Genomic DNA, 12,813 nt, shown 5'->3' on the forward strand with positions numbered 1-12,813 from the left:
CCATCTCTCTGGCATCCCATTGCCCCGAGTTGAATCTTTTAGGACTTTAAGTATTTAAAAACAAACAAACCAAACCAAACCAGGTTCTGCCCCTGGTATTTAGAGGTAAAGTGGCACAAGTGAATGACCTCAAGGGCACACCATTGACAACTGTGGTCTACCCTGATAGACTAAGAGAAAGGAGGATAACTCTACAGTTTGGTTCTTGGGCTTTTCCTTTTATCCGAAAACGTCATTCATGTCATCACCCCTGGCTTTTATCCTCCTCAGGCACCCACAGCCTTCCTCAAATCAATGCCTGTAGAAACAACTGCCACAGCTCCTCTTCCTCATTTACATAGCCTTGTCTGAAAACCAGACTGCCAAATACTGAAGGATTAGGTTTCTTATCAAGAAACTGCTTTTCAAATGAATATCATGTGTGTTTTAGGGAAGTTACTAATGTAGTGTAATGAGATGCCTGTCCGTCCTCCCTACCCCTCCCACCCCCCCTCCTTTCTGGGGAAGAGATTTTAGACTTTTCCAAAACCTAAAATTAATGATTTGCAGGGTAGCAAACAGTACTGTTAACAGTGGTTAGGGAAACTTTCCCAAAAGCAATCTAGAGTGATAGTTTATTCATTTATTCACTTAATGATTATTTATTGAATGCCTACTATGTATAAGGTATTGATTCTACCTGCAAGGAAGTTAATGGAAATTTTGACATTATAGATCCATAAAGGAATATACATATGTACTCATAATCAAACAGTTAAATAAAATAAAACGTAGGAAGTCATGAGAACCGTCAAAAATAAAATGCTATTGCTACTCAAAGGGAGAAAATACTTCAGAAAAAGACTTAATTGAGGAGGTAACATTTGATCTGGGCTCTAAAGGGTAGCTAATTATCTTTACAAAGTGTGAATATGTATGTGTTTATGAAATCTGGGTCAAATTTAAATAGATTATAGGGAGGGAAGGATCTTCTACACAGAAGATACAGAAAGATCAAAGTCAGGAGAGGCTGAGCTATGTACAAAGAACATTGGTTTAGTTTGGCTGGACTGTAAACTGCACGAGAGGGACAAGTTGCAAAGAAGATTGGAAAAGTGCGTGGGACTCACATCATGAAAGAGCTGGAATTCTTAGCTATGAAAATGTGTACCATATTCTGTAAGCATTTGGGGAGCTGCTGAAGATTTTAGAATGAGGGAATAATACGATCAGAGCTTGCTCAGCAAGATTAACACTCAACAAAATAATAATGCTGTGGCTGCTGCTGCTGTTACACAGAATAATGTGTGTGAAGTGGCTGGCACAAGTACCTGATGGGTAGCAGCTCAGTAAGTCATGGAAGCAGGTACCCTGTAGTAGTTTAGAGCACAGACTCTGGTGCCAGGATGCCTGCGTTCAAACCCCAGCTCTGTCACTTAATAGCTGCATATCTTGCACAGATTTCTTAACCCTTCTGTGCTGCTGTTTCCCCATCTATAAAACAGAGTTAAAAACAATACCTATCTGATAAATTGTTAAGAGAGTCAAATGAGCTAATACATATAAAGGGCATAGAACAGTGCTATGTTTTGACTAAAGTGCTCAGTAAATGTTAGCTGCTGTTATTATCAGTGTTTATCCATGAAGGAGATGGAATGTGAGCTAGCCTTTAAAGAGTAAATATGATATACATGTGTAGAAAGGTGACTTGCAGGCACACGGAAGTTTATGACAAAAAGCATACTTTCTGGGCAAGGTGACTGGGGTAAACCATGGACAGTTTAGTTTGCCTACAGAATAATATGGGCTAAGGGGTTATTGGAAAATAAGATAAAAAGGTAGGCTGGAATCAGGTCATGAAGGACTTTAAATTTTAGGCTAAGAATTTTAAGCACTATCTAAAGACAACACAGGGACGTTGAAGGGTTTTGTGTAAGGAGGTGACTTGATCAAAACAACCCCTAAGGAAAATTAATCTGATGGTAGTTAGAGTGTGTGCATGATGGATTGGAGAGGTAAGAGACTTGAGACAGGAAAATTAATTAGGAAGCTATTGATGTAATCCACAAAGGAGGTCATAAGGGTTAGTACTGCCGTGAGAGTGGAGAGGAAGGAATGGGAGAGAGATTGGTGCAAGACTAGTAACTGAAGAGGAGCAGGGAAAGGGAGGAATCACAAAGAGCCTCAGGGTTTTGAACATAGGTGACTGAAAGGATGGGGTATCATTAGCAGAGACAAGGAATAGAGAAGGAGGTAAGATGACAGGTGCGGCAGTCAAAATGGAGCTGTAAATCACAGCTGACATTGTAGAGATTGCCAAGCTGATCCTAAAATTTATATGAAAATTCAACCCAGAATGGTTACAACAATCTTGAAAAGGAAGAACAAGGCTGGAAGACTTAAACTTCCCAACTTCAAAACTTACTAAAAAGCGACTGTAATCAAGACAGTGTGGTGCTGGCCTGAGGTTAGACATATAGAGTAACGGAATGTAGTTCAGAGTCGAGAAATCTGTACAGTCAATGTTACCCATTTGGATTTTACCCAAAGAGTGCCAAGACAATCAAATGGGGAAGAAGAGCCTTTTCAATAAATGGTGCTGGGACAACTGGATATCAACATGCAAAAGAATGAATCTAGACCTTTACCTCACACCATATACAAAACTTATGTCCAAATAGTCTGAATGATAGAAATAAAACTACAAAATTCTTGGAAGAAAACGTGGATGTAAATATTCATGACCTTGAATTAGAAAATGTTCTCTTAGATATAATACCCAAAAGCACAAGTAACCAAAGAAAAAATAGATAAACTGGATTTCATCAAAATGAAAAAACTCTTGTGCTTCTAAAGGACACTACCAAGAAAATGAAAGACAACCCATAGAATGGGAGAAAAATTCTGCAAATCACGTATCTGATAAGAGACTTGTATTTAGAATATACAAATACTTACAACTCAATATTAAGAAGACAAATGGCCTGATTTTAAAATGAACAAAGGGGGTGCCTGGGTGGCTCAGTCGTTAAGCATCTGCCCTCGGCTCAGGTCATGATCCCAGGGCCCTGGGATCGAGCCCCACGTCGGACGCCCTGCTCAGTGAGGAGTCTGCTTCTCCCTCTCCCCCTCCCCCTGCTTGTGTTCCCTCTCTCACTGTGTCTCTCTCTGTCAGATCAATAAATAAAAAATAAAAATGAGCAAAGGACTTGCATAGGCATTGCTCTAAAGAAGATATACCAATGGCCAAAAAGAACATGGAAAGATAATCAACATCATTAGTCATTAGTGAAACACAAATCAAAACCACCGTGAGATACTACTTCACACCTACTAAGTTGGCTATAATCAAACAAAACAGAAAATAACAAGTATTGGTGAAGATGTGGAAGAATTGGAACCCTCATACATTGCTGATGTGAATGTGAACTGGTGCCACCACTGTGGAAAACAAAGTTCCTATAAATGAGGCAAACTAAACTGTTCATGGTTCACCTTGGTCACCTTGCCCAGAATGTGTGCTCTTTGTCATAAACTTCCTTGTGCCTGCAAGTCACCTTTCTACACATAGAGTTACCATATGACCCAGAAATTCTACTCTGAGGTATGGAGCCAAGAAAAATGAAAACCTGTCTACACAAAAGCTTACACACAAATGCCCATAGCAGCATTTTTCTTTTTTTCTTTTAAAGATTTTATTTATTTGAGAGAGAGAAAGAGAATGAGAGAGAGAGAGCATGAGAGGGGAGAGGTCAGAGGGAGAAGCAGACTACCCGCTGAGCAGGGAGCCCGATGTGGGGCTTGATCCTGGGACTCCAGGATCATGACCTGAGCTGAAGGCAGACACTTACCGACTGAGCCACCCAGGCGCCCATAGCAGCATTTTTCTTATTAGCCAAAAAAGTAGAAATAACCCAGATGTCCATCAGCTGATGAATGGATAAAGAAAATTTGGTATTTACAGACAAGGGAATGTAATTTGGTCATAAAAAGGAATAATGCACTGATATATGCTATAACACAGATGAACTGTGAACATATTATACTAGATGAAAGAAGCCAGTTACAAACCACATATTATATAATTCCATTTATATGAACGGTCAAAATCAGACAAATCCATAGAAACAGAAAGTAGATTAGTGGTTGCCAGGGCCTAGGGATTGAAGAATGGTAGGAATGGGTAGTAACAGCTAATGGGTACAGAGTTTCTTTCGGTGGTGAAAATGTTCTGAAATTCATTGTGGTAATGGTTGTACAACTCTGTGTATATACTAAAAGCTGTCAAATTGTACACTTTAAATAGGGGAATTGTATGTTATGTGAACATCAATAAAGTTGCTTTTTAAAAAAGGTTTAAAAATATTTTTAATGGAGCTGTAGCCACTGATGACCAACAGCAGATTTGGGAGTAGAATCAACTGTCAGTTGCTTCTGAGAAGTTAAAAAAGTTAACAAAGAAAAGGTTTGGGGTCTCATAACCCAGAGGTCTCTCTCCCTTCAAGAGAGAAACTGAGAACAGTAAGATCAGAAGCTGGATTGCACGAAGGTTGTATAGGTGGCCTGTAAGTGGGTAAATTTGGCAGTGCTGAGAAGGGGAGGAGGAGATAGACAACTTACAACCTAAAGGAACAGAATTAGTGGGAAGGCAGAGGCTAAAGATGTAAGAAAGAGCTCATTGGTGATACATGGCCCTTAGAGCAATAGGGAAGAGGATCCAGTGCCTAGGTGGTAAAATTAGCCTCAAGGAAAAGGAGGAATATGAGGGAAGACATTGTCAGGTAAAGAAAAGAGGTAGAGGGGTGCCTCAGTGACTCAGTCGTTAAGCGTCTGCCTTTGGCTCGGGTCATGATCCCAGGGTCCTGGGATCGAGCCCCGCATCGGGCTCCCTGCTCGGAGGGAAGCCTGCTTCTCCCTCTCCCTCTCCCTCTCCCTCTCCCTCTCCCTCTCCCCCTACTTGTGTTCCCTCTCTCGCTGTCTCTCTCTCTGTCAAATAAATAAATAAAATCTTTAAAAAAAAATAAGAATAGAAAGAAACAGCAATTTTCATCATAACAATATATACAAAATATTTTAAAAAAAAGAAAAGAGGTAGAGGAAGGCAATATTAAGAAATAATCTAGAAAGATACACATCAAACTGTCTGCCTCATACTTGACTGAGCTGGTTGAAGCTATGTGTAATGAATCAGCAGTCACCTCTGGAGAGGGAGTGGGGATGGAGAGAGATTTTTCACTTTTATTTGGTAGACTTTTGGGGTTTTTTATTTTTATTTTTTTTAAGATTTTATTTATTCATTTGAGAGAGCACAAGCAGGGGGAGCTACAGAGGGAGAGGGAGAAGCAGGCTCCCCGGCGAGCAGGGAGCCCGATGCAGGGCTCTATCCCAGGACCCCGGGACCATGACTGGAGCCGAAGGCAGATGTTTAACTGTCTGAGCCACCCAGGCAGCCCTGTGATAGACTTTTATATTTATTTGATTTTTTTAGCATCAAGAATGTACACCTGGGATGCCTGGGTGGCTCAGTCAGTTAAGTGTCTGCCTTCAGCTCCAGTCATGGTCCTGGGGTCCTGGGATCAAGTCCCACATTGGGCTCCTTGCTCAGTGGGGAGCCTGCTTCTCCCTCTGCCTGCAGCTTCCCCTGCTTGTGCTCTCTCTCTCTCCCTCTGACAAATAAATAAATAAAATCTTTAAAAAAAAGAATGTACTCTCATTGTATTTATATTTTCAAAAAAATAGACTAGATGCTGCAAGAAATGTAATTGTTTATGAACAAGAGGTGAAGCAAATTATTGCCAAGCTGCACAGAGGAAGTGGCACATATCGATCACTCAATAAATGTTTATAGAATTTGTTGAATTGGAGTCGTAAGCATAAACTATAGAGGAAGCAATTGGCTTAACTTCTCAGTTTTCTCCAGCAGAACAGAGCAGAAAATACTGACAGAGTGGTTTATCCCAGGGCTTAAGGATTGACAAGGCAAAAACGACAAAGGTGTGAGGGAATTAAGTATGCTAATAAGAGTTTTTGAAATGACTAATCATATTCTCCAAAATGAGTAGTGAAGCAAATGAAGTCAAAAGATAAACTGGTGGACTTTGAAAATAGGAGGAAGACAAGGAAATGGGAGTTAAAATGAGAATGAAGAACAAGTTCAACAGAAAGATAAAAAATTGTACACAGAAAAAGCAGTTCAGAGTTCAGGGTGTTAGAAGTAGAGCATTTACAAGCACTTCCTTAGCAGGCCCCAAAGCATGGCTATGCCTAGAGATAACAGTGATGTGCATGTGGACATCACTGTTGTTCAAAAGGTGAAGGAACTGTGATTTCAGAGAATCAGAAAGGTAACAGGGGGAAGGGGCAGGTCTCTTCAATACAGTAAACCCGGGGCGCCTGGGTGGCTCAGTCGGTTAGGTGTCTGCCTTCGGCTTGGGTCGTGATCCTAGGGTCCTGGGATCGAGCCCCGCATCGGGCTCCTTGCTCAGCGAGGAGCCTGCTTCTCCCTCTCCCTCTGCTGCTCCCCCTGCTTGTGCTCTCTCTCTGTGTCAAATAAATAAATAATCTTTTTATTTTTTTTTAAAGATTATTTATTTATTTATTTGAGAGAGAGAGACAGAGAGAGAGCATGAGAGGGGGGAGGGTCGGGAGGGTCAGAGGGAGAAGCAGACTCCCTGCCGAGCAGGGAGCCCGATGCGGGACTCGATCCAGGGACTCCAGGATCATGACCTGAGCCGAAGGCAGTCGCTTAACCAACTGAGCCACTCAGGCGCCCCAATAAATAATCTTTTTAAAAAAGATCCAGTAAACCCTTTGCCCAGCGTAGTGCCTGGTATACAGTAGGCTTTTATGTAACATTTTTTTTGAATGAGTGGATGGATATTATAGCACTGATCACAGTTACTTGTTTTCCTATCTTCTTTCCCTATTGTGCAATATGCTCCTTGGGTCTTATTTCTGTATCTCTAGTGCCCAGCATAGGTAAGAAGAGGTACTTGAATCAAGATGTGAGTAAGCAAATGAATAGTGATCTACAAAGAAAAATGACAGGGAAAGGGAGAGACAGAAAAACTTGTGAACCAGGTGCTAAAGTCCTTAAGGGTGGTGAAAGAGTACCTTGTAGTAGGTCTCTAGCTAGGACCTTTGCTACTGTTTGAGTAGTATAAGCAAATGACATTGACTCAAAAGAGGCGAGATTGATGAGAGGAAAGAACACCGGATTTGGAAGTTGCAATAGGAGAAGAAATATTTCAGTTTCTCTTTCCCCCTCCTGTGAATTCTGGAGGAATTGGCACAGTGTGTTTTCTACTCTGTCCGCCCCCAACCCCCACCCAGTCTGTCACCTAGCCCTCTCATTTTTTTCCAACTATATCTTACTTTGCTTCCTGATGCTCTTGTGCTTAGAATGCTTCAGTACCCTTTTTGCCAACCCCTCTGCCTCCAGACTTTCTCTCTTTGGCCTTCCATGCAACAGCAAAAATCAGAGTTCCTAAGCATCATTTTTCAGCAACATCAGTCCCCGTACTTCTCCAGTGACTCCTGTTGGACTGTCAAACCAAATGGAAACTTTCAGTCTTTAAGAGTGTCCACCATGTAGCCCTCACATGGAAGATGTCCTCACTTGCAGTGGCCTTGATGTTTACACTGTGTACAAAATACCTTACCTTTTCCAAAGCTTCTCATTTACCCTTTTCTCTAGCCATCCAGAGCCCTCTTCATCAGAATTCCCTGGGGACTCGTTTTCTCTTCCTGGCTGTCATTCAAACAGCTGTCCCAGAAACACCTGCCTTCCTTTATCCTTTTCTCTGTCCTAGTACAAAACACTCATGAATGTTTTATATATATGCTTTTCTTGTGTGTCAGTATGTGCTGCCCTATCAATTCTACCCTAGAAGTATCCCCCAAATCCATCTCTTCTTCCTTTCCCTTGCTGCCACTGGCCTGGATGGGTGCAAATGCCCCCTGATAACCTTCAATATATCCTACGCTATAGCCAGAGTATCTTTTCAAAATGGAAATCTGATCATTCCCCCAACACACGTACATGCATGGAAACACACAGACACACACAATGTTTGAGATGTTCCATACTCTTGAAGTAAAAGTCCCCACCCATTAGCCTGCCTGGCATATCTGGCCCCATGTGTCCTAACCCTCTTTTACTTCACTAGCCTCCCTCCCACCCCTGCCTGTTTCAAGCCATCATGCTCTTGTATGTACAGTTCCTTCTCTGAACCTTGCCTCCTACCAGTAACCCTCACAACCGTTCCTGCTGCCAACTCCACGATCTTCACCCCACATGCCTGTAAACTTTTCCTAGTCTTTCTTTTTTACTTTTTATTTTGAGATAATTATAGATTCAAAGAAGGTTGCAAAGAAATGTACAAGAAAGTCCCAGCCTCCTCCAATGTGGACATCCTGCACAATTATAATTCAACATCAAGTTAAGAAGTTGGCATTGGTACAATTCATAGAGCTTACTCAGTTTTCACCAATTATGCATGCACTCGTGTGTGTGTGTTTGTGTGTGGCTCTATGAGATTTTTATCACATGTGTAGCTTTGCATAACCACAACCACCACCACAGTCAAGATACAGAACTGTACCATCATCACAAGGCTGTCAGATAGTACTATTTTATAGCCACACCCATCCCTAACTACTGGCAACTTCCAATCTGTTCTCCATCCCTCAAATTGTTATTTAACAAATGGTGTATAATGGAATCATGCAGTATAGATTTTGTATTGGCCTTATTCACCCAGCATAATTCCTTTGAAAGCCATCCAAGTTTTTTTTTTTTCATTTATCAATAGCTTGTTTCTTTTTATTGATAAACACTATTCCAGTGGTATGGATATACCACAGTTTGTTTAACCATTCACTTATTGAAGTACATCTGAGTGGCTTCCAGTTTGGATTGTTACAAATAAAGCTGCTGTGAATATTTGTGTACAAGTTCCTATATAAAAATAAGTCTTAATTTCTCTGGTATAAATGCCCAAGAAGGCGATTCCTGGCTCATATGGTAAGTCTATTTTTAAATTTTTTTTTTTAAGATTTTATTTATTTGACAGAGAGAGCACAAGCAGAGGGAAAGAGAGAGAGAGAGAGAGAGAGAAGCAGGCTCCCTACTGAGCAAGGAGCCCGATGTGGGACTCGATCCCAGGACCCTGGGATCATGACCCGGGCCGAAGGCAGCCGCTTAACCGACTGAGCCACCCAGACGTCCCAGTCTATTTTTAATTTTGATGGGAACTGCCAAACTATTTTCCAAAGTGGCTATACCATTTTGCATTCCCACCCACAAGCTATATGTGGTGTAGTTTCTGCACATCCTCACTAGCAATTGATGTTATCACTATTTTTTCATGTTAGCCATTTTAATAGGTGGTTCACTGTAGTTCTTATCTTTTAAGACCTAAGTCAAAAGTTACCTGTGTAGAGCCTTTTCTAACATCTTCTAGAAAAGTCAGTTAGTCCCTTCTCTGTGCCATCTCTGATACTTCATTTATCATTGTATTTTAATTACTGATTAACATAGTATGAGCCTTCCCCTCTGTTCTGAGCCACATGAATATAAGAGCTGTGTCATACTCATCTTTGTTCCTGCAGCATCTTGTACAGTTAGATGCTGGACACACAGAGGGCACTCAGTAAATAGGTGCAAAATGAGGGAAAGAATGAATGAGGAAACATTAGTCTTTCTTGCCTCCCCTTTCTTCCTGTTAAGCTATAAACCTCTACAGAACAGAAATCATGCCTTCTTCTGTGTCTCCTGATAGCAGCTAATAGGGTGCCCTGTACATGTAGATGCTTAATAAATGTTAGCTAACTATTCAGGTGGCTTACCTTCCCTCTGCATCAGGAGATAAGCACATGAAAGAGAGAACAGGCTTGAGTATTTCTCTATTAAGGATCATATGCCATAAGTTTTGTAATATTCTTATAATTTCCACAGTCACACAATATTTGTCTGCATAGATGAGAAATCAAAACAAAACAGTCTTTTGAATCAAAGAATACCTCTGCAGCTGAGCACTTTTCAATAGTTTCAATACCCCGGTTACATATGAATTTGGGAGAATAACATTTTATATCCCTTGAATTCTTTTTGCAGTTTTCGGAGGATCTGGAATATTTCTGTTTTTGCTACACTGGTATAATTTGACATGTTGATTATGAAGGGGTCATTAACCCCAACATTTTTTATCACTTTCTGAGTCTGCATTTTCTCAACTCTGAAGTATGTTAATTTGCACTTGTTTATATGTCTCTGTAAGAGTTACTCAGGCCCATGAGGACTGGTATATGTTTTGTCTGGAAACTAGATTGTAAGCCCCTTGAGAGGAGGGACCTTATAACTCCGAAGAATGTATTCTGGACAGTGTCATTGTTCAATTAATGATAATACTAGAAGCCTGACTAAGGTCATCTGTCACACTGACAACTTCCTTAGAAGTTAGATGCTTCTAACTGTCAGGGGGGAAAAAAAGCTGTTACATTGATTTAATAGCACTGTATGATTCTACCCAAAATTATCCTTATTATTGCTCACTACAACTTATTCTTTAGGGTGCTTTCAGATTTATAATTTTGGATCAGTGGTTATCATTTCCTACTCTATAAGACTCTGGTTACATATGATTTAGGGAGGGCTACATTTCATAACCCAGAAGTCCTTTAGCATAATAGAAAGTAAGCTGGTAACATCTATGCTTTCAAAGCATGTTAATTCTCTGCAGCAATTTCCATTGATAACTAGATAATAAACTCCAAGTATGTTGACAATCTTAAATCATCAGAACTGTTCAGTGTATATGTCTTACTTTCCCAGATTGTAAAATGGAGTAAATATGTATACTCTGTCCTGTGGCTGTTGAAGTTAAGTGAATATGAATATTTAAAGGAAGTTTGTGTTCTAAAGCATAAGGGTAAACTTGGTCCTTGGTAAGGTGAAAGTGGAGGGAATGTTTTTCCTGATTTGGGTTTTTTAAGGTATAATTTACATACAGTCTGATTCACCCTTTTTAGATGAAAAGTTTGATGACTTTGACAAGTTGGGTCTTTTTTTCCTTCACTATTTGCTGACTCAACTATACCTCCAACTGCTCCCCCCCACCACCACCACCCCTAGACCAAACTGATCTATCTTTTTCTGACATTTTCTATCCTTTCTCTTTTCTACAGTGTACTAAAGGAGGTATACATAGCCTTTAATCCCAAAGCAGTGGTCTTACAGCTGGGAGCTGATACGATTGCTGGGGATCCCATGTGCTCCTTTAACATGACTCCAGTGGGAATTGGCAAATGTCTTAAGTACATCCTTCAGTGGCAGTTGGCAACACTCATTTTGGGAGGAGGTGAGTACAAAGGAAGGTCACCAGGAGAATTTGCTGACCTTCTTCCACGTTTTGTCCATTGACACTGAGGAAAACTTGGCTTTCTTAGATTGGATAATACCAACCTGCCTGTGATCCAGAGGGTTGAGTCAAAGAACTCTGCCCCCTTCACAATTCAGCATAAGGAAGTACTGTGACACACTTCTCCTCAGCTTGGCATGTGCATTGACTCCTTGGCACTCTGAAGTCTCAGTTTCACTTCCTGAAGCAAAGGTCCTTTGGTTAAAGGTGCCATCAGATCTTATTAAGAATAGCAGATACTAACTTCAGTGGACTTCAATCCATCTCCTCTCAATATAGTTTTTGACTCTCAGTTCTAATAATCATCTTTTGGAAACGTACCACTAAAATTCTAAGTCTACTCATATATAAGTAGTAAATACATGAATTAATTAAATATCTAAGCTGAATTCAAGGATGACTTCTCCCTCTAACCCCCACCAAAAGAAGCATGGATTTGTTACAATAAAGCAAAATTGAGAGATCTAGAGTCTCTTGGGCATCCTTGCCTTCAGTGTGTACTGACATTTTGTATGACTTAACCAACATAAAGCTGGGTCTATTCAATAGAAGCATTTACACATTTGCGAAAGGTACTTTTTACAACCTCAACTACCTTTGAAGATTCCTTGCTAAGAATCTTCTGACTATCCATCTGGCACAATCTTTATTTCACTGGGTGAATGGATTGGTGTGTTAAAATAACATGGTCAAGCAGATTGAGCTTAAAATGCATGTATTATGGAACAGCTAATAGTTTGTTGTTTTGTCAACCTGTTGTAAAAACCAAATTAGAGGAGGCTGTGGGAAGGCCTTATGAAAATGAGTGAGTATTCAACACAAATACATAAGCCTGGTCCTTTGGCAGCCTCAAATCCTAGAGAGATCAAAATTACAGGTGCTTACAAGAGGCAACATCTTATGAAAAGCTGGCAAAACATCTATTAACTTCAACTCAGGGAAGAGATAAAATTGATAAGTATTGTATGACATATTACTTTCCTTGACAGCACTAAGGATGCTGATGATGATACAGGTACAACCAAGGGGAAGAAAAAAGCCCTTTCCACAACGTACATCTGCACAAATTCAACTTTTGTTTGTGGCTACTGCCTTTACTTGGCATTTTCAAAGTCTCTTTGCTTTCTCAGCCCAAAGTTTTGGCTTTTGGATATATAACTCTTCTTATGCAGTATGTGTATTCCTGAAAATTCCTGTATGTAAATGGAATTTTTGCAAATCAAATCATACTGTATATGTACCAGAGAGAGCTTACTACTTAAAATCTAGAGTGAATCTTTTTGAAATCAAATAATCATACCCAATAAGTTGATCTTCTAAATTCAGATTTTTCACATCAGGAGTGTTTAAAGTAATAAGTGTACTATTTCACTTAAATTCTCAATCCCCAGTAACACATAGACAACCAGTGGAG

At 40.2% G+C, this 12,813-nt stretch overlaps 1 protein-coding gene across 1 annotated transcript in view; it reads left to right on the forward strand.

Moving 5' to 3' along the window:
- Window positions 1–12,813, forward strand: part of HDAC8 (histone deacetylase 8) — a 215,038-nt gene that overhangs the window by 80,232 nt on the left and 121,993 nt on the right. The window contains exon 8 of the mRNA XM_044911727.1: window positions 11,167–11,339. Coding sequence (XP_044767662.1) covers window positions 11,167–11,339 — 173 coding nt within the window. The remainder of the gene's footprint in view (window positions 1–11,166; window positions 11,340–12,813) is intronic.

Source organism: Neomonachus schauinslandi, chromosome X, assembly GCF_002201575.2.
Source record: "Neomonachus schauinslandi chromosome X, ASM220157v2, whole genome shotgun sequence".
NCBI classification, from domain to species: domain Eukaryota; kingdom Metazoa; phylum Chordata; class Mammalia; order Carnivora; family Phocidae; genus Neomonachus; species Neomonachus schauinslandi.